Raw genomic sequence first — 20,954 nt, 5'->3', positions numbered from 1 at the left:
AAGGAGGTTGCTGGACTAGTTGAAGTTTCCTGATTTGATTCATCATGGATCTTTTTCTGTTCTTCTGCTCCTGCCAAAGCAGTTACAGAGTTGGCATGTTGGTGCCATTCCTCTTGCATTGTCCCTGCCCTTAGAAGGTTCCACAGAAAGCCTTGTCATTATTGTCACAAGTATAAAATGGTTGTCTGCATCCACTCACACAAGCACAGATAGTGGAATTATTACTCCATCGCTTCATAAATTTTTGCAGGGGCAGTCATCCTGTGACCTGTGCTTATGGTGAAACAATTTTACCACTACCATTTTACTATGAATTCAGCTCCATAGCCTGAAAGGACTGTGTGAGTCAGCTGCTGTTCAGCACAATCACTACTGTTTCCTGTTTTAATTTAGGGGCAGATTTTTTTCCCAGCTTAAAGCCAACCTTCCAGGGGCCTTGTGCCAGTGGTGGATGGGGTCAGAGGCAGAAGTGGGTGGATGTGATTCTTACCTCCATACAGAACACTATACAGTGGTACCTCGGGTTAAGTACTTAATTCGTTTCGGAAGTCCGTTCTTAACCTGAAACTGTTCTTAACCTGAAGCACCACTTCAGCTAATGGGGCCTCCTGCTGCTACCGCGCCGCTGGAGCACGATTTCTATTCTCATCCTGAAGCAAAGTTCTTAACCCGAGGTACTATTTCTGGGTTAGCGGAGTCTGTAACTTGAAGCGTATGTAACCCGAGGTACCACTATATTCCATCCATACAAAAGTCTGGGTTCTACTTACCCTCCAGGCAAACAAAGTGCTATCATAGTTCAAGGACACATTCCATCTGTGCTGCGGGAAAGGGTGTGTGACTTAAGGAAGAATCCTAGGGTCAGGGCAGAGAGAAGGCTGCATTTGGCCCCCAGGCCAGAAACCTCGCCCCTGGTTTGATTTAAGAACATACTCTTATTAAGCAATGAGTTCTTCATATCTTTGAACCTTACCCTCTCTCCTCCCCCATCCCAGATGTCAGAAAATCCAGACTCTTTGGACATTGATGCCCAAGAGCACCCCTTTACTCGGACCATTGATGAAGAAGCAGAGATGGAAGAGCAGGCAGAAAGAGAAAGAGAAGAGGGGCACCCGGAACAAGAAGAGGAAGAGGAAGAAAGGGAGCATGAAGTTATGACAGCTGGCAGTAAGTAAAGTTTGGAAAAGATTCCACAGAAGCTTGTTCAGAGAGAGTCCCATTGAAATCAATGGGGCCTTCAACAGGAGTTTTATCTGTGATGAACAAAAGTCACCTGAATAATTTTTATAGCCCTTGAGCTCTGCCTAGAAGTTAAGACCTTTGTTTTTGTGTTGCATGTTACAGAAATCTTTCAATGTTTCCTATCAGCCCGTGAAGTAGCTCGCAGTCGAGACCGAGAGAGAATAAATGGTGGGGCAGGGGCTCGAATGGATGACCAGGCCCCTCAGTCCCAGCAAGAACGCAGAGTCAGCAGAGACCTTCCTGAAGGACAAGATGTGTACACAGCTGCCTGCAACTCTGTGATCCATAGGTGTGCTTTGCTGATTCTGGGAGTCAGCCCCGTTATTGAGGAGCTGCAGAAACGAAGAGAGGAAGGGCAGTTGCAACAGCCATCAACTGGTACCGCAGAAGGGATTGGACTCATGACCAGGTGCGATTAATGAACTGTGCACAAGAGCAGCCAGCAGCTCTTGAAACCTTGCTGAGTAGATCCTCAGTAATCTGCTAAGGTAGGGTGAGCCTGCCAAACCCTAACAATAGGCGTCAGAGGTCCTACTGTTTGTTCCAGAGCAGTTAGTGGTACATTGGGCAGGTCTTAGAGTCAGGCCCTTTCCTTTGGTAGTGCCTAATTTGTGCAATGAGCTCCAAGGGATGGGGGTGGTGGTGGTGGAATATGCCAGGCTTTGTCTCTGGTGAAAGGGGAAGTCCTTGTTTGATAGACATTCTCTTGGCACATCAGACTTCCCTGTGCATATTGTTAAACCCTAGGAGCTGCACTTTGCCTGCTCTTACGGAATCATAGAATTGTAGGGTTGGGAGGGACCCCAAGGGTCATCTATTCCAACCCCCTGCTATGCAGGAATCTCAACTAAAGCATCCATGACAGATGACCATCCAACATCTCCTTAAAAACCTGCAAGGAGTTTGTTCCACTGTCAGATGTTTAGTCAGAATCTCCTTTCTTGTAACTTGAATCCATTGGTTTTGGTCCTGTCTTCCGGAGCAGGAGAAGACAAGCTTGCTCCACCTTCCATGGGACAGCCCTTGAGATATCTGAAGATGGCTATCATATCTCCCCTCAGTCTCCTCTTTACCAGGCTAAACATACCCAATTCTCTCAACTGTTCCTTCCTCATAAGGCTTGGTTTCCAGACCAATTATCACCTTCAGTTATTATCTTTTCTTTTTTTGCATCTGCATGAAACAGAAGTGAAAGCCTTACTGCAGAAAGTCGCTCAGTCCACTCTAGTTCAAGTTACAAACTGATGAAATCACGGAGTGAATCTGATTTATCTCAACCTGAATCGGATGAAGAAGGTTATTCACTGGTAGGTGAAATACTTTAAAGCTTTGCATAATGTTACTCTTGCTGGTTCAGCTGCTGAAGATGCACTTGAAATGTTGTGAGTCTGTGTTGCAGTGGGATCTGCTTTCACATCAGCTCAGGACCTTATGGGTAGGTTGGGGCAAACCATCGCCCCCAAAGTGGGCACGGGGAGTTTACATGCAGTGGGATCTAATGATTGCCATTGCTTAATTTCAGCCCTCTTTTCCCTGCTCTGTTTCATCACAAGTTGACTTTAAAATTCCCTTGGAGTTTGAAAAGCCACTCATGACATTGTGCAAAGGACTGCCTTGCTTACCTTAAAAAATTGTTGGGAGAAAACAAGACATGACATTCAAAAGAACTTGGCAAATCAAGAATGTAGACAATCCCACAAATTACAGAAGAATATTTGACAGTGTTAAAGCTGTGTAAGTGGCAGCATGATGAACCCAAGCTGGTCAGTCTCATGACAAAGTAACTTCAAACCATAGGTTTGAATAGCAAATGTCAAGTAAATTGGCTTATTTGTTTTAAAATTGGATGCCTGGTTTGTTTGCAATGCTGGGACCAAGATTCTTTAAAGGCAATGCTAAACTCAGCTGAAGTCTCCCTTCCAGCTATGCAAGAGTAGGAGAAGAGAAGCAGGAATACGTGAGACCAACACTTCGCTTATCCACTTAGCAGCATGCGATGGTCTAGGATTATGTGAGAACTGGCCCATGGTATGATTTTCAAATTTGAGAGACCTGTGCAAAAACATGTGTTCAAGTTCAGCACGGAATGCCTCCAGAAGTATAGAGGTGGTTGTCTTTCGGAAGTGCCCACTATGTTTTGTGTTCAGTATGTTTTATGTTTTGTGTTCAGTTAGGTGGAATTCCATCTCACGGTATCAGAGAGAGGCAAGACAGTGAAGGCCTCTCTGTGATCATTTGGCTCATGCCTTCCCATAACTTCCCCATACAGTAGCCAGTGATATCTGCCTTTGCTTACTTTCCTCTTCCAAGCCTGTCCCTTCTGTGTTGTGTCTGTTAAATTGAAAGCCAACGTGAACAAACTTGAGTACATTGGTAGACATTATATAAATGTAATAAATAAGGTATAACACTAAGACTCTTTTTTGTTATTTTTATTCATTATAGAGTGGAAGACGAAATGTGGATTTGGACTTGGCATCATCCCATAGAAAGAGAGGTAATTGTGTAGAAAAGCCAGTTTTTCTAGAGTAGTGATCTTGAAACTTTTAAGCCTCAGAAAATCTTTCTGTGTTGATTGGTCTGCTACAGAGCCCCTCTATACTGCAGGGAATTATGGACATACATGCAATTCACACTCCCTGGAATCTGTGTGTGCTCCAGAGTGTTGTCAAGTTGCCTCTGCAGTTCTGTGTTGCAGGAGAATACTGGCAATGGTAGGTAAGATGCCTTTTGAGCATCTTGTCTGCCATGACTCTGGAACACAGTTTGAAAACCCACACTTTGACATACCTGTAATAGAAGGTAAAGAACGATGAGAGCTTTCTCCAGCAAATAAATGCCACGTAGTGCAGGCAGTTTCTGGACCCCATAGAGTGGGCAAGTTGCAAAGGTGATTTATCCTAGGTAGGGCTGGACAATACCCTTGACTGAGATCCAGAGAACCGTTGCCATGGGGTGTAAACAATACAGAGCTAGGATGGAAGAATCAGCAGGGAGGTTGGTCAAAAAATTGTTTCAGTTCTCTGCTCATGCCTGCTCCCTTTGTCCCTGCTCTGCTTTCCATGGAAAGTATCTTTGGGACTTGAACCCTTCATCAGGCTTTGGCTGGATGATTGAGTTTATTCCCAGCTCTTAGTTACTCCTAGTTTTAATTACTCCTGTGGAGAGGCATCTTCTTGGGGCAGCTCTTAACCTTATATGATAAGCTCAGCCTGCTGCCTGACCCTCTATCTTTAGAACACACTGCAATTTTTCAAATGTGAAGTCACCTCATGAATTATTGCATAACTCCTCTTTAGCATTCACATGGTAAGGGGATATGAAGTGGTGCAATAATACTCCATCACTTCCTTACACTGCAGGAAGTTTGAGAAGCTGCACATTCATGAACGTTGCTCAAACATTTCCCACTTTTAAAGCTGTTTTCCATGTATGGACAGAATGCAGATTGAATGTTGTCTTCTGTACCCAATGTCTCTCTTTGTCTTCTGATTCTTGTGTGGTAGTGTGTTTACTCCTTTTTGGCCAGTTGAGCCCCAGAAAAAAGAAGAGCTCCAAGCAAGTACATGACGGCATGTTGTGATTTTATTTTCTCTCTCTAGCTTGCCTACATACTTTATAAAACATAAAATATGTGTAGCAGTTGTTCCACATTCATTTTGAAAATTTCATTACTAGAAGCTGGCATATAAGGACAAGTAAACAGTGGGGTTTTTGTTCCAACTAATGTTGGCAGGTAGACATAGGCATAACAGCTCACTAAAAATTCAAGTTGTAAGAATGTATTTAGCATGTTTCTGTTTATGTTCAGGGGATCAGCATTGAGAGGATCAATGAATTGTGTACTTGGCATGTTTCAGAAGCCAGGTTCATTGGCTGGCATCTGCACTGAAAGGGCTGCGAAAAGGCTACTGTATGTGACTGTAGAGCAGCCTTATCAGCTGGGTGCCTTCCAAATGTTTTGTGGACTATAACTCCCATCAGCTCCAGTCAGCACCATTGTGCTGGCTGGGACTGATGGGAGTTATAGTCCAGAACCTCTGGAAGGCACTAGGTTGGGGAAGGCAGTGGACCTCATTGTCAGTTTAATACTGAGAAAGGCAAACTACAGGGTTTGATTTGATATACTGTACTTACAAGTAATACAATAGCTTGTTTAAACCAAAGCAGGCAGCTTCCCCCAACCTTTTTTGAGGAGTCTTGTTAACTTAATCCCAAAGTATGACCATACTACCATTAATACTTTTATCTGCTGCACCACCTTGTTCTGCAATCCCAAGCTTGTCAAATACTGCTCCTTGGGATTTTTTTGCCTTGTACAGAAATAGTTCACCTGGTCTTCATCTGAACATAAGAAATGTGGTGCTGGATCAGGCCAATCTAGACCAGCTTCCTATTCTCACAGTGGCAAACAAGAAGCAGGACCCAGGCACCAGAACACTCTCCCCTCCTACAGTTTCCAGCAATTGGTATTAAGAAGCATTCCTTCTCTGACTTTATCTTTTGTCGCTCCACTTTCAGTCCTCTATACGACTCATTTTTGCACAGGATAATTCCCGCCAAGCTGAAGAAGGCTTAAAATGGGAGTAAACAAGAAGGCTTAAAATGGGAGTAAACAAGTTTTTAAAATCCAGGCAAAACAAACACAGTAACGTCATAGTAAAACTCCCCTCCCCATATGATAATCCTGTAATTTATTTTGTTTTAAAAATCCCACTCTCCCCAAGGAGTGCAGGACAATATACATGATTTCTGCTCCGTGCACCTTTATCCCTGGAACAGCCCTGCAAGGTGGATTAAAGTAAAAGGTAATAGGTAGCCTAGGGTCACTCAGTGAACGTCATGGATTAGTAGGGATTTGAAACTGGGTTTTATTTTTATTTTTATAAATATTTATTAAGATTTTAAATACAAATGCAAAAATAATAAACAATGTAACATGTATCATAACATAGTTTCATAGCTTCTTTGGACTCCCTCACGTCTCCCGTTCCCACTTACATCATTATAGATTTTTACCAGCAATTTGTCATCTTGTTTGCGTTCTTATGTCCCGCTCATTTAAATATAATCTAATAATTCTCCAAAAAAATTATATTTTCCTCAATCTCACTTGTCATCCTAATTCCATCTAATTTAGTGGTGCTCAATTATTTATGATCTGGCATCCTTCTTAACATTCAACCAAATTACAGTATTTTTGTAAATAAATCTTGAATTTCTTCCAGTCTTCTTCAACCTTCTCCTCTCCCAGGTCTCGGATTCTGCCGGTCATCTCAGCTAGTTCCATATAGTCTATCAGTTGCATCTGCCATTCTTCCAGTGTGGGTAGATCTTGAGTTTTCCAATGCTTGGCGATGAGTATCCTTGCTGCCGTTGAACTGGGTTTTAATTGTCCTAGCCTAACTTTCTAACCTGGGACTATGCAATATTGTGGCCTCCAGATATTGTTGGGAGTACAACTCCCATTATCCCTGACCACCATGTTTTCTACCACTGCTGTAACCACGGCAGCACGCTGGCTGATGCAGATGAGCTTACGCTTCCAAGAGTAGGTCATGCTAGTATGTAGCTTTGTTCTGCTCACATATGCAGGATGCCTTGAATACCTGTTAGATGTGTTCAGACCATCTTTTTAAAAAATGCATAAGCTCTTTCACTTGTCCTTTCAGAGCCACTTCACAATAACACTCTTTTGATCACTTTTAAAGAAAACTTTTAAAAACCACAAATTCTTTTACAAGCTTGCATTTTGTGTAGTAGCCTCTTTGATTTTAATGTTTGGGAGTTTCTCAAAGCACGTGGATAATCATAAATTTGGAGAACTGAACTGTGTTAATCATACAACATCCCATCTAAAGGGGAGAGTTTAATGAAGAAAGTCATTTTTAATTTGCTTGGAGATCTGTAGTTGGTTTTGAGATTTTAGAGAAAGTAATTCCAACCCACAATTTAAAAATATTAAGTGATTAGAATATCATTAGAATATGGGCTTTAAAAATATGAAGCAATTATGTACTTTGAACAATAACATAACCAAATTATTGTTAGAGAATTGAACACTTGTCTGTGGTACATACATACGTGATTTAATTTACATAATCCATAGTTCAAACCATGCTCAAGGCAGCTTACGACATGAAAAACCATATAATTAAACATAACAAAAGTAGTCATAAACAATAAATAGAACATTAAAAAATACAAAATCAAACTGAACAATTTCATCTTAAATCACAATAAAACCTAAAATGTAGATACAAAAAACCCAACATAAACAACCTCCCCCAACAAAATTCCAAACAGTATCCCAGCCCAAGAGTCTGTTCAGCAGTCTCAGCTTTTGTAACTGTAGTCAGTCATGTGCTCACCCTCCCAGGCCAAGTGGGAAAGGTCTGCAAGACAGCAAGCAAGTTTTCCAGGACTCACATCCAAGGAGGTATTCCCCTCCCCCCCCAAAAAAAATGTTTTAGCTTTCATATTTTCAAGACAGAAGCTTGCTTTTGGCTGCATTTTGTGCCAATTCTTACAAATAAATAAAGACACTAAACTTTGTGAAACAGTGTTTTTCGTGTACATTTTCATGAATGCAAGAGTTTAGTGTACCAAGAGGCATTCTGAGAGAGAAACCAAACTAGAGAAAGAAAGGAATCTGTTGGATGATAGTGCTGCCTTGGTGTGTGTGGCTGTATTGGTTCATGATAGCATCAGAAATGAGGAGGTACATCTAGGGCATTCAATCCATTAAAAAGGGGACTTCCACAGAAAAGCTACAGACCTTGGAATCATCAATACACCAAAGCTTTTTTCTTTTTCCTATCAGCAGTTCAGCTGAACAGTGCAACAGGCAGCAAATTTTGAATGCACAGAATACTACCGCATAGGCACTGTTTCCATTTTAATTATAATTCCATGCAAGCTTACAGTTAACTCATTTGGTACTAGTATGCAGCAGCAATGCAGGGTGTGCATAGCTGCCATCTGATAATTGGAGTAGTTCTCGTCATCTGTTTGGCTATCCCTGTGCCGCCTCCTCCTTTGAACAGTCAGTAGCTATGCACATCCTGCGTTGCTGCTGCGTGCTGCTACCAGATGAGTTAACTGATCAACATATGCAGCAATTTGGTTGGGACCAGAAACTGCTTGCAGTCCCATTGGAAATTTGGGTGTAGGAGAGTCCTTGAAATCGGACTCTCCACAGGTGGTATGCTTTCAAAAGGAGGTTTGATATATTACGCCAAATGAATAGAAAACAGCTTGGAAGGAAGGCAGAAAAGAAATAATTTGTGTGAGTTTACTTGCCCTTTACCCATTCCTGTACCTGCGTAAAGTTTTCATTCAAAGCAAGCTATGTATCATCCCCCTGCTTTGCCCTTAATAGTTTAATAATGCTGGTCAGTCACAATCCTTGCTTTACAATTGAATGTTACAGAAGAAATTGACTTCTCAGTTTGTTTTGTGGCAGACTGTTCTTTTCCTTCAACCACCCTCTGTTTTCTTTTATTTGTGTCACCATCTTATTCAGTATATAAGCTTTCAGCGGTTTGAGTGGCTTCTGCCTTTAATTTTCTTCTTTATGTTGCTTGAGGATTTACTGCTAGAAAAACATAGCTGAAGTTATCTTCCTTCAATAATAGTATACTTTGCTAACTGTGTGCATGAGATGATAGGAATACCTTTTACCATCTGTTGCAAAGCTGCCCATTCAATACTACTTGTCAGTGTTATTTAAAATCACTGCATTGGAATTTATGAAGTTCTGTTGTGTGTTTCTAGGAGCAGTCCACAGCCCAATTGAAGCACTAAGTGATTCATGGACTCGGCTGAAGCACAGAGATTGGCTGTATAGCTCTATGTGTTTGTTTGGGGAGTCCGATTTTGATTTTACAAAATCTGTTGGAGTTCATACTCTGATTGAAAATGTTATTAGCTTTGTAAGCGGAGATGTGGGAAGCTCTCCAGGCTTCAAGGAGCCTGAAGAAAGCATGTCAACGAGCCCCCAGGCCTATATTATCGCAATGGAGCAGCAGCAACAGAGGGCAGAGGTGTGTATTGTAATTACCTATATTCCAGTTAATAAATGTAGAATAAAAGATGCTTTTGAATTTTCAGTTTACATGCTTTGCCCAACTGTAACTTGTGGGGAGGCAATCATTTCAGGTTACTTAACAAGAGGGAGGTTCTAGGGTGCATGAGTCTGTAGTGGCCTCTCTGCCATCACTTGCATGCCTTGGAGGAAATAGGTGTGACCTCCAAAGCACATCATGTTTGTTTCTTCCTACTTGGGCATCAAAGGAGCAACATGCCAGACTATAGCAGTCAGTCAATCGGATTGTATGGGTGTTCCTTATGCACACATATTACATGTGGGGTTGTGCATATGCAGCCAGGAAGGAAGGAAGGGGTTGCTTTTGGAAAGCAATTTTGGCTGTGCAAGCGAAGTGTCTCCCCACATCTCTTCCTTTATTTTCCTTGATTGTTCTTCTGTTCCTAAAATACTTTCATCTGTTGTATGTGGGGGTCATACAGGCTTATACTCTGTATTTGTATCAATGCACTTGAAGGACTTTGTCTTCCAAGGGGGAAAATGCAAACTATTTTTAAACATTTTTTTTAGCTGCGGCTGGAGGCACTTCATCAGATCCTGGTGTTGCTTTCTGGGATGGAAGAAAAAGGCAGCACTCTGTCCATAGGAAGCCGGCAAGGCCCAGGCTTTCAGTCCTCTTCGCTTCTCACATCAGTGAGGCTGCAGTTCCTGGCTGGGTGCTTTGGCTTGGGTACTGTAGGATATGCAGGCTCCAAAGGAGAGAGTATCCGTTTGCATCATTATCAGGTGAGGGATGCTTTGGCCAAATGTTGGAATTCTGTCAATTGAGTTTAAAGCAGACCATGTCTAAAACTGAAAACTTCTCAACGTGCTGTATTGTTTTGGGTCCCTGGGTTCTTTTCCTATTGTGTGTGGGGGTGGGAGGGGGGTGTCATTCTGCAAGCTTTAGGGTTGTCACCAAGCCTGATGATAGCTTATTTATACAAAATAGGTGGTGCCAATTTGGCCACATAAGCAGTGGCACTTAGAATCTTTGAATCATAGAATTGTAGAGTTGGGAGGCACCTCAGGGGTCATCTAGTCCTACCCCCTGCAGTGCAGGGATCACAGCTAAAGAATCCTTGACAGATGACCATCCAAACTCTGTTTTAAAACCTCAAATAAAGGAGAGTTTCTGAGTATCAGATATAGAGGGAATGATAGTGGATTAAAGGCTGGAATGGGGTGTACTAATGTAAATAGACACTGTAGAAGACAACTGGAAGCAGAATATGTGCATATCCTATGAATATAACATTTTCTTAGTGTTGTGAGATTCCGAATGATAGGAACCACATAGTGTTGACAACTGTGTATTGCAAAGTTAGTTGTTTCCTATAGTAGGCAAGTCATGAAAGGAGTTAAATGTAGTTAGCCAATGCTAAACTAGCAACCTTTCATAAAATTGGAAAAGTTCCTGAATTATACATGGTAAATACCTTAAAAAGTAACATGACATCAGTGCATAGCCATATGGATGGGTTTCACAGTACTTGATTTTTCCATAGGATGGCATCAGGGCAGCTAAGAGAAATATCCAGACTGAAATCCAAGTGGCTGTGCACAAGATCTATCAGCAATTGTCTGCAACTTTGGAAAGAGCCCTCCAAGCAAATAAACATCACATAGGTAAGAGGATCACATTCATCTTGCAAGTGTTTTTGCTGCTGACAAATTTTGCTTGTATTTTATTTTTATTTTTTTTCTATTCCTGAGCAGACTTGAAATGGGGACAGTCTCTAAGTATTTTCTTTATATTTTGGTGTGTGTTTGTGTACATGTGTGTATTAGAGGCACAGCAGCGTCTCCTGTTGGTAACTGTGTTCGCCCTGAGTGTTCACTACCAGCCAGTTGATGTCTCCTTGGCCATTTCCACCGGCTTGTTAAATGTCCTGTCGCAATTATGTGGAACAGACACCATGCTTGGTCAGCCACTGCAGCTCTTGCCAAAAAGTGGCATTTCCCAGCTCAGCACAGCTTTAAAAGTAGCCAGCACTAGATTGCTTCAGATCCTAGCTATTACCACAGGGTAAGTATTAACTGTCTGTTTTCTGAATGATCATTCATCTTCTCAGCTCTCCCAAATATTTTAAAAGCGGTATTTTCCCCATACCTAGTTCATCAACACTTTTATGTCCTTGCAGTGTAACTCGGTAGTAAATTGGATATGATAAAACCTTCAGTCAGTTGGGAAACAGTTTTTATTTATTTATTTCGAGCATTTATAACTCACTTTTCATCTCAGTTCAGCATTACCTTAACAACAATTAGAATAAATTTGTACAGTTAAATATTTCAGAAAGTAGCACTGGGACTATAAAGTTGAATTGTTGGTGTGATGTGTTAATATTTGTTTGCTGTACTTAGATGGACTCTTGTTGAATATAATTTACTTGTTAAAATTTCTCTCTATCACAGACACACACACACCCCTACCTCTCCCTCTCCCCCATTGCTGTTTTGTTTCTCCCTTTACCACATATTGAAAATACAGTCCTTCCTCTCTGTCCCATCGGGAAAGCCATTGGCCCAGCGACTATTTTGTCAGTCTGTAACAAGGATCATTCAGGCTCAAGAACATGAAATCTGCCCCCCACAACACATTTGCCTCTTTTTCTGCAAAACCCTCAGGGTTCTACAGATTCAAAGCTGTTCTAATAATGCCAAACCTCTTCACATAGTTGCTAATTGATCTTCACATTCCCACCCCCAGAACTTACGCAGATAAACTGAGTCCCAAAGTGGTCCAGTCTTTGCTGGATCTGCTGTGTAGTCAGCTGAAAAACCTGTTGTCCCAAGCTGGTGTAATGCTTATGGCATCATTTGAGGAAAAAGAAGATGGCGAGGAGGAAGAAAAAAAGGCAGAGTCAAATGGAGACAGTGAGAAGAAAGACTTCAGAGGTAATCTCATTCTGGCTTTTTGTTGGTTTGCTTTTTAAAGAAAAGAGAGTTCCTGGGGCAGGGAACAGGGGAGGAAGGAATGTAGAGCCAAACTCACTACATGGATGGCTGATTCAGATATCTGAACAGCTGGAGTTTGCCCACTTCCTTACTTGTTTGTGTTTGGTGGATGGCAGTAGCCATTTTGGGCAGAAACCTTGGAGGGAGGATATGTGATCGGACAAATCACAGATTAGAAATGTTCCCATAGGAAACAGTGCAGATGATCAGATTGCTATGTGAATACTCACCTAACTAATGATTTCTTGGGAAGCATTGTATTTGGATGGCGGGACCTGCATGTACCCTCTGTTTCCATGCTTTGTGCTATAAAAAAGAGCCCACATCCCCAATATTCCTCAGAGACTTCTATATTTTTGTTTTATGCACTGGAAACTTATTGCAGTAAACAATTAATGGGATTTGTACTTGCACGCTAATGGCAGAGGTAAAAAAGATGACAGCTTGACCTATGTTGACAATATTGCCCTAGTTGTTAGAAGTACAGAAAAGGTAACCACAATTAAGTTTCTCCAAGTAAATATAAATATTAGATGGTCTGTTTGTTTCATCATCATCATCATCATTATTATTATTATTATTATTATTATTATTATTCCACCCTTCATCCGTAAATCCAAATTACACAATCTATGTTCTCAGTGGTGAACTATGTTTATCATGTGGTGAACAGAACAACACTGCTATGAGATGAGATCATTTGAGGGCAAATGATCTTATTTGAGAAAGAACAAATGAGAGTGGACAATGTAAACATGAAAACATCTTCACAAGCAGTGTCAGAATTAGTGGGGGGCATTGTTTACATTTTGACACTATAGAAAATGGTGGGACTTGATAAGTGTTGCTGAGAATTTTGTCTCTCCACCTCTGTTGTAATCTTTATTTGCAGCCCCTATTGATGCTTCTTATTGAACTATTTTGCAAATCATTGCTTACCTTTTCTCTTCTGGTACAGAAAAAGGCACCCATGAAATGGAATAAATCTAAATTTGGCCCAAGAGAGCAGAAATAAAGTTAATGTAAGAAGAATTTTGTTGCACAACAAAAGGTTAAGATGCTCCTTTGTTGTGTATTATTTGTTCTTTTACTTAAAAAAAGAATACTTTTGCCCTGCTCTTCAGCTGAGAAAGCTTTCAGGGCACCTTATATAAAAGCAATAAAAAAAGTTAAACAGTGATAAAGACAGTGGACAATAAAAGCAGAGCGGATTAATCACTTGGCTGCAAAACAGCAATGACACCTGCTGGCAGAAGGTAGGGTAGACAGTTGGTTATCTTTTCCTAGGCACTCTCCAGGCAGAGCATATGCAAATCAGGCCTTTTGAAAATATGAATCCCTTTCCTTTTTGCAATAATAATTTTTATTGTTTTAAATCCACAGTGGCTCTTCGAAAACAGCATGCTGCAGAGTTGCATCTAGGCGATTTCTTAGTCTTTCTTAGAAGGGTGGTTTCTTCAAAAGCCATTCAGTCCAAAATGGCATCCCCAAAGTGGACAGAGGTGCTGCTGAACATAGCTTCTCAGAAATGTTGTTCAGGTATGGTGCTATGGTCTTTGTTTTTGATGTGGGAGTGTGTTTATCATTTGGAGATAGAAGCTTGCATCATGTCCATCAAATGAATAATTACAGAAACTCTTTATACATATTTTGTGTATTTAAGTGGGCAGCCCATTTTATCCTGTGTATTCTGGATATTTTACACCATTTTATAGACACACCGCTGGTTTCTAACTTTGTTTGGTATGTTATTAGCATGTGTTGGTAGTACCAACTTTCCTTCTGGGTCCCATTTCTAGGTGTACCTTTGGTTGGCAACTTGAGGACCAGGCTGCTTGCACTACATGTTCTGGAAGCTGTGCTGCCTGCTTGTGAATCGGGTGTGGAGGATGACCAGATGGCTCAGGTCTTTATACTTTACAATATTGTAAAATGTTAAGTTTTTGTGTTTGCAGCAGTGACTACTTTGGTGGCATTTGCATCTTAGAAACTGTGGTTCGGTTTAAGTTACTTCTCAGCCCATATGGATATGAAATTTACAGCATGCTATGGTATAAGAGAAAACTATATGAAAATGTTATATAGATGCTACCTAACACCTAGTAGATTGGCAAAAATGTATAAAGCAAAGTCAAATAAGTGTTGGAAATGTAAAGAGAAAGAAGGTACCCATTTCCATATGATGAGGTCTTTCAATAAGGTTACAGTATTTTTCGCTCTATAGGGCGCAACGGACCATAGGGCGGACCTAGTTTTTTTGGGGGGAAATAAAGGGGGGGGAATTATCCCCCCCCAGCCCCAAAGAGTAAAGAAGCCAAGACAGCCAGCGGGATCCATCCCGCTGGCTGTTGTGGCTTCCTCTTTAGCCATGCACAACCTCTCCAGCCGGGAGAGGCTGCGCGCGGCTTTGGCAGAAGCGAAGACAGCTAGCGGGATGGATCCCGCTAGCTGTCTTGGCTTCCTTTTTAGCCGCGGGGCTGGGGCGGGGGAAGCCCGAGCTTCCCCCGACCCCAGCCCCCAGAACGGGTCCGGGAGGAAGGCAAGGTTGCACTGCACTGTGCTCCCCGGGCTTCGGGCTGCAGGCTGCTATCCGCAAGTTCCCACTGGGCTCCGAAAGCTTGCGAAGGAGTTCCCACTGGGCTCCGAAGGCTTGCGGATAGCTTCCTGAAGCCTGGAGAGCGAGAGGGGTCGGTGCTCACCGACCCCTCTCGCTCTCCAGGCTTCAGCGAAAGCCTGCATTCGCTCCATAGGACACACACACACATTTCCCCTTCATTTTTGGAGGGGGAAAAGTGTGTCCTATAGAGTGAAAAATACGGTAAAGCTTACTGGGAAATGTTATATAATGAACTGAAGAAGATGTTTAAGATAACATTTGTTTAAAAACCAGAAGTTTTTCTTTTGGGGATAATGGGATCAGAGCTACCTAAACAATATAGAAGCTAATTTATTTATGCAGCTATAGCTGCAAGAATAATAATTGCCCAAAATGGAAAGACAAAAAGTCCCGACGAGAGAAGAATGGTTGCAGAAACTAATGGAATATGAAGAAATGGTAAAACTTATGGAAGGAATAAGAAATCAAGATAACAATTTTTTATTAAGAAATGGAAATGGTTTATTGAATATTTATAAACATATTGCAAACAGATCAAGACATTAGCAGGACTATTGTAATAACAGATAATAACAATAAAAATAATAGATTGAAATGATTTGGGATATGCAGGGAAAGATAAAATTATTTTAAGGACTACAGAAAGATGGGGAGGGAAGTCAAGATTTATAAAGTTTATTGTTGATTGATTGGTGAAATATTTTCTTTTTTGTTAATAATCAAAAATTTTAATTAAATATTTAAAGTTACTTCTCAGCCCTCAGCAACAGCCTGAAAATAATGAAGCTGCTTTTTTGACTATCTGGTCACTGATCTGCTCAGCTTACAACAGTCTCCCCTAAGTGACCATGGCTGCCTAAGGTCACAAGGCCAGAGGTCCTAGTAAAACAACTTTAGCTAGATTAAAAGAAAATTATTTGAAAACAATACCAAAATGATCCTTAATGCCTACAGAAGTAGCTAAAATGGATAACTGATGCTCACCTGGAAAAGGGAGGGGTGTACAGCTCACAGTTCCTTTACATCCTCCATGTGTGGTGGGACTGTGCCAAAGTTGCCCAGTTCTGGGATAAAATATTTGTAGAAATAACAAAAATACTGGGAAAACGTGTAAAAAAAAGTCCTCCTAAAACAACCTAATAGTTATTAAATAAACTTTTAATAGGTTGCTTGTTAATGGCAGAAAAAATATTGATAGCTAGAAATTGGAAAGAACCAAAGGGTTTAAATGTACAACAGTGGAATAAGGTAAATTGGGACATAGCACTTTTTGGAAAAGTGATGCAAAACCTTTGTGTGGCTAGAGGATCAAATGCCTAAGAGACTTTTATGGTGGACTGGTAGCCATTCATTCAACACATGAAAAACCACACGCTATAGGACGAACTGTTTCTGCCACATTCCTTAATATATGATTGTGTTAACATTTTCCTTCATATTGATATTAGCAACTTTCTCTCCACTTCAGTGCTTGTATGAACTATGCCTTTGGATTGGGTAAAGGAAATAAGGAAATAAGGCAGAGGTGTTTTTCCTGGCCCCATAGCCACTTCATCAGATTGTGATTTGGATTGCACCAAATCACAGGTTTTCAGAGATGTGTTTTCAAAAAGAAGAGAAAACTGTCTTCAGTTGCCTGCTTCAAACCCCTGGTTGCTTTGTTATCTGTAGTGTAAACAGGACGGGAAATACAGTCTTAAAAATTACCTGTGACTATTTGGAATTAAATGTTCTTCAATCATGTTTCCCAAACAGGTTATTGATCGGTTGTTCTCCCTTCTGTCTGATTGTATGTGGGAAAGTCCTGTTGCGCAAGCCAAGCACATAATTCAGATCAAGGAGAAAGAAAAAGAAATGAAGCTGCAGGTACTAGCTTTAATTCTGATCAATTTCATAATGTTCTTTTCAGCCACTGATGAAGTCCTTTGTCTTGAAACGTGTTTGGCTCATGTTGAAAGGCCTGTGACGGACAGCAGAGTCCTGGTGATGCAGTCCCTCAGAGTTCCACCAGGGGGGGTTGGAGCCTCTCTCTGATTGGCTACAAAGTCAGCTGGCTGTAGAAGGGGGAGGAGCAGAATGGGGGGGCACATAAAAGGAGCAGCTTCTGAGGAAGCCTTGAGATGGGGATAGAGAAGGGAAAGAGCTGGAGCGAGACAGGGTTGAGTTTGGTTTGAGATGGGAGAAAGGGATTAGGAATGGATTTGTCCAAGAGAGTGGGTTCAAATGTGAGTTTAGCATCCGCTCTTAGGAGCCTCATATTGAAGAGATTAGGACCGTGTGAGGAGACAGGAGTTGCCTGGAGGGCTGAGTCTGAGCAGGGGAGGGAGAAGCTGTGGGACTACAGACCCCCTGCGTCTCCTTCCTGCCAGGCGGGGAGAGCTCTTCTAGGAAAAGAAGACTCCCAAGCCAGTTAAGAGGGGATCCCAGAGTCTCTTATACCTCAGAAGTGAGAGGGGGTAAATGACGAAACAGATCACGAAACAGAGCATTAAGCCGTGAGGGAAGCTGTGCCGTGTCCAAAGTATTTAACTAAAAGACCTGTCATAACCAAGTAAAGGAACAAGAGAAACTGAGTTAAGCATTTCACCACCTATTCCAAAAACTGGAACATTTACCTGAAGTGCAGCGACCGATATTTAGCAACTGAAGTTTAAGAAAAGATGTGCATATACTACTGTGCTTAAGCCTGTGACATCTTTATATTTAGCTTAAGTAAAAGTTAACTTCTTCCTAGCCCAACTTTGTTTCCCCAATCTCTTTTTGTAAATAAAACTTTCCTTGTTTGATCAACTCCTGCCTGAGACTCCCTGAAACAAAGTTCCCCTCACACAACCCCCCCACAAGATAGCCTGTGGTACATGGAAGAAATTTGTTGGCGTACTGTGCGGTGGGCCTGCTGTATTGAATTGGGGGCAGTTAGTGGGGTGAGTCCGCTACAGTCTCATATGGGATTTGGTTTATCAAGTTTTTAATATTGGAGTGTTTGTATCTATGGTTATTTTTGAAAAAGGTATTTTGTATTTTTATACATCTTTTACCTCCCTTTTTTTACTGCTAGATTGTGCTCCCCCCCCCAATCTGTTTAATTGACCATAATGTGAGGTGTTTATATTCTGTTTTTGAAAGAAACAGGGTGAGTCTGAAGAAGAAGATGAAAATCTCCCTATACAGGAAGTATCGTTTGACCCTGAGAAGGCTCAGTGCTGCTTAGTAGAGAATGGTCAGATCCTAACTCATGGGAGCGGTGGAAAGGGATATGGATTAGCATCCACTGGAGTCACTTCTGGGTGTTACCAGTGGAAGGTATGTAGAAAGCCCAGTTTAAAAATAGAGATGAAGCAAGATGTATAGATAAACCCATTGTGTCCTTAACCCACAAACTGTACTGCTCAAAATAGGGGGAATGTATTTGAACTCTAGTTCTAATGGCATTTTTTTTCAGGTTGCCTAAATTTGTTCCCTAGATTTGCACAGGATTTCTGACCCTTGCAAGCTGGACTTCCAGAATCCACAGTTTTTAGGTCTTTTTCATGATTTGCTGGGCTTCTCTAAGCCTGTGGGTTGAGCAGTACAGATCAGTAGCATACTTTTGCCTGCACTAGATTTTATATCTTTCTGCAAAGACTTGTGAGGCCAGGTAAACTGCATGGGGAAGAGAGAGGCTCACGGGACACTCTGAAATTTTATGGGATATTCTGCCAGATATAAACCTAAATCATATGTCAAATCTAAATATTTTTTTTTGGGGGGGGGGGGAGAAATAATCAGAAGCTCCACCTAACAATGATCTTAAAACAACAATCCTTTTGATTTCATCATTCTGTGGAATACTTAATTTTTCTTCAAATATTTTATTCCCCAAAATGATAGAGATAAAAGATTATTGCTGTTTTAAAATAATTGCTAAGTACACCTTGACAAGATAGCCTATTGGATGTCCATGGGTCTACTGAGCCTCTACCCTCCCCTTTCCAGTTCAATAGTGATTAATTTGAGGGTTGAAATGACTCTTCAAATCCCCATTACTTTTATATGTCTTTGTGCTTCGTGATGTTTTAAGTAGCCCATGGGTATTGATGTTTTTTCTTCACCTTCTAGTTCTATATCGTGAAGGAAAATCGAGGCAATGAAGGAACATGCGTTGGAGTGTCTCGTTGGCCAGTTCACGATTTTAACCATCGCACTACCTCAGACATGTGGCTGTACCGAGCATATAGTGGCAATCTCTACCATAATGGAGAGCAGACGCTGACACTGACCAGTTTTACCCAAGGGGACTTCATAACATGTGTGTTGGATATGGAAGCGAGAACTATCTCCTTTGGAAAAAATGGAGAAGTATGAATCTTCTGTTGCTTATTTATGATATTTGTATACTGTTAAATTTTTTTAACCTGTAATGGTTTTCAAAGCAGTAAACAACAGTAAAACAACATTCAATCAGCAGTTACAAAAAAGCAGTACAGCAGACAAAACAAAGGCATAATACAAACCACCACAAAGTTCTAAGTTTTTGAACTGAAATCAAATGAAAGGGCACAATGAAACAAATCTTTCTAAATTTTGAAAGGAAGGGTAGAGAGTGTGTCAACTTGACCTCGGGGGAACACAAATTCTATAGTGTAAGTGCCACAACTGAACAGACCACGTTCTTCATCAGTGATAATGTAAACCAGCCTTTGGCAACTTAGTGCTCTCCAGATGTCGTAGATCAGCCCCAGCGTCAAGCCCCCATCAGTCCTAGCATCAAGCTGAGCTTGATAGGTGATGGTGTTCAAAATGGCTGGAGGCCACCAGGTTGGGGAAGGCTTATCTAAACTTTTAAATTGATGCTAAATGAAGCATGACCTGATGGTAATCAGTAAGGAAGTGCTCCTTGCAAAATTGGTGACTGACATAATCAGTTTGCTGTCTACTATCTCCCCCCCTCCCCCCAGGAACCAAAACTGGCCTTTGAAGATGTGGATGCTGCAGAATTATACCCATGTGTGATGTTTTATAGCAGTAATCCTGGAGAAAAGGTAAGCTGGATATTTAGCAATAGTGGCGAAGGTTAATATGCTGTTTTGGTAAGGGCCTATGAGTATAATATGTGGAATAAATTGAGCATTTTTAGCTCTGTGTGTGTGTGCACACGTGCGCACGCGTACATACATACATGTTTATATGGAATTGGTCTATTTAAACAGTATTTTATGTTGCTACTGATAGATGTTCTTCAGAGTATCAGGCAGAAGTCTTTTTCAGCCCTGCTATCTGAAATTCTTTTGCCAGGGCTGAATCAGGGATTCCTTTGCATGCAAGAAGACAACACCCCCCAACACCCTCATCCAAGCTTGTTGTAGCCCCTTTCTTCTCTCTTCCCCACTCCTGTCAGCATTTGGATACAGCAAGCTTGGCAGGTCAGGGAAAATAAAAAGCCTGGGCAGTCTTGACATCTCTCAACTTGTCCTACTGTCCTTGCTGAGCTGAGAGCACTCGCAAGTCCAACATAGGCAGGAATAGCAAATTAGGGGGAAGGTTGTATCCACAGAGCTTTCTCAATACTCCTGCGCTCTGCTCCACTTCTGCTAAGACGGAGTGCTGGGACATGATGGAAGATGAGAATTGACGTCTACAGAGAAGCACACCTTCATAACCGGCCTCCAAAACCTAAATGTCCCAGGGTGTGGTCTGAAGGCCTTTGCTGAAGCTAAGCAGATCTGGGTCTGGTCAGTGCTTGGAAACCATATGCATTCTGCCTTGGTTTCCATGATGAAAGAAGGCAGGATATAAAATTAAATAATTTGTTACGTGTCTGTAAATATTTCTATATTTTGAAATCATCTGTAACAGCATGGAAGAATCACTGAGATGTCAAAAATTGACTCACATGTGCTTGTCAATATAAATTCTTCCTCATTGCTACAACCTCTCACAAAAGCTCATAGAAGTCTGTTTTGTAGCAGACCTGCAATATTGGTGAAAATTACAAAAAATAAACCCTTTCTGATTCATTTAGAAGATTTCTAATTGCAAATAAATTTTACCAAAAACCTGAGAATCCAG

The 20,954-nt window shown here is 41.3% G+C and overlaps 1 protein-coding gene across 18 annotated transcripts in view; it reads left to right on the top strand.

Annotated features, from left to right (window-relative positions):
* HERC1 (HECT and RLD domain containing E3 ubiquitin protein ligase family member 1) overlaps positions 1–20,954 on the top strand; it is a 106,035-nt gene that overhangs the window by 37,946 nt on the left and 47,135 nt on the right. For 12 of the 18 annotated variants that reach the window (XM_081838576.1, XM_081838575.1, XM_081838573.1 and 9 more), the window contains exons 22-37: positions 996–1,167; positions 1,345–1,651; positions 2,429–2,549; positions 3,688–3,739; positions 4,749–4,814; positions 9,019–9,287; positions 9,860–10,075; positions 10,837–10,957; positions 11,120–11,357; positions 12,042–12,229; positions 13,673–13,828; positions 14,089–14,195; positions 16,662–16,772; positions 18,033–18,209; positions 19,005–19,244; positions 19,844–19,927. In XM_081838576.1, coding sequence (XP_081694702.1) covers positions 996–1,167; positions 1,345–1,651; positions 2,429–2,549; positions 3,688–3,739; positions 4,749–4,814; positions 9,019–9,287; positions 9,860–10,075; positions 10,837–10,957; positions 11,120–11,357; positions 12,042–12,229; positions 13,673–13,828; positions 14,089–14,195; positions 16,662–16,772; positions 18,033–18,209; positions 19,005–19,244; positions 19,844–19,927 — 2,625 coding nt within the window. The remainder of the gene's footprint in view (positions 1–995; positions 1,168–1,344; positions 1,652–2,428; positions 2,550–3,687; positions 3,740–4,748; positions 4,815–9,018; positions 9,288–9,859; positions 10,076–10,836; positions 10,958–11,119; positions 11,358–12,041; positions 12,230–13,672; positions 13,829–14,088; positions 14,196–16,661; positions 16,773–18,032; positions 18,210–19,004; positions 19,245–19,843; positions 19,928–20,954) is intronic. The other 6 variants (XM_081838566.1, XM_081838565.1, XM_081838569.1 and 3 more) reach the window with 3 other exon arrangements.

Source organism: Podarcis erhardii (assembly GCF_964252035.2).
Source record: "Podarcis erhardii genome assembly, chromosome: 14".
Lineage (NCBI taxonomy): Eukaryota > Metazoa > Chordata > Lepidosauria > Squamata > Lacertidae > Podarcis > Podarcis erhardii.
The sequence above is the reverse complement of the archived record's forward strand: the minus strand, read 5'-3'. Positions and strand labels throughout refer to the sequence as shown.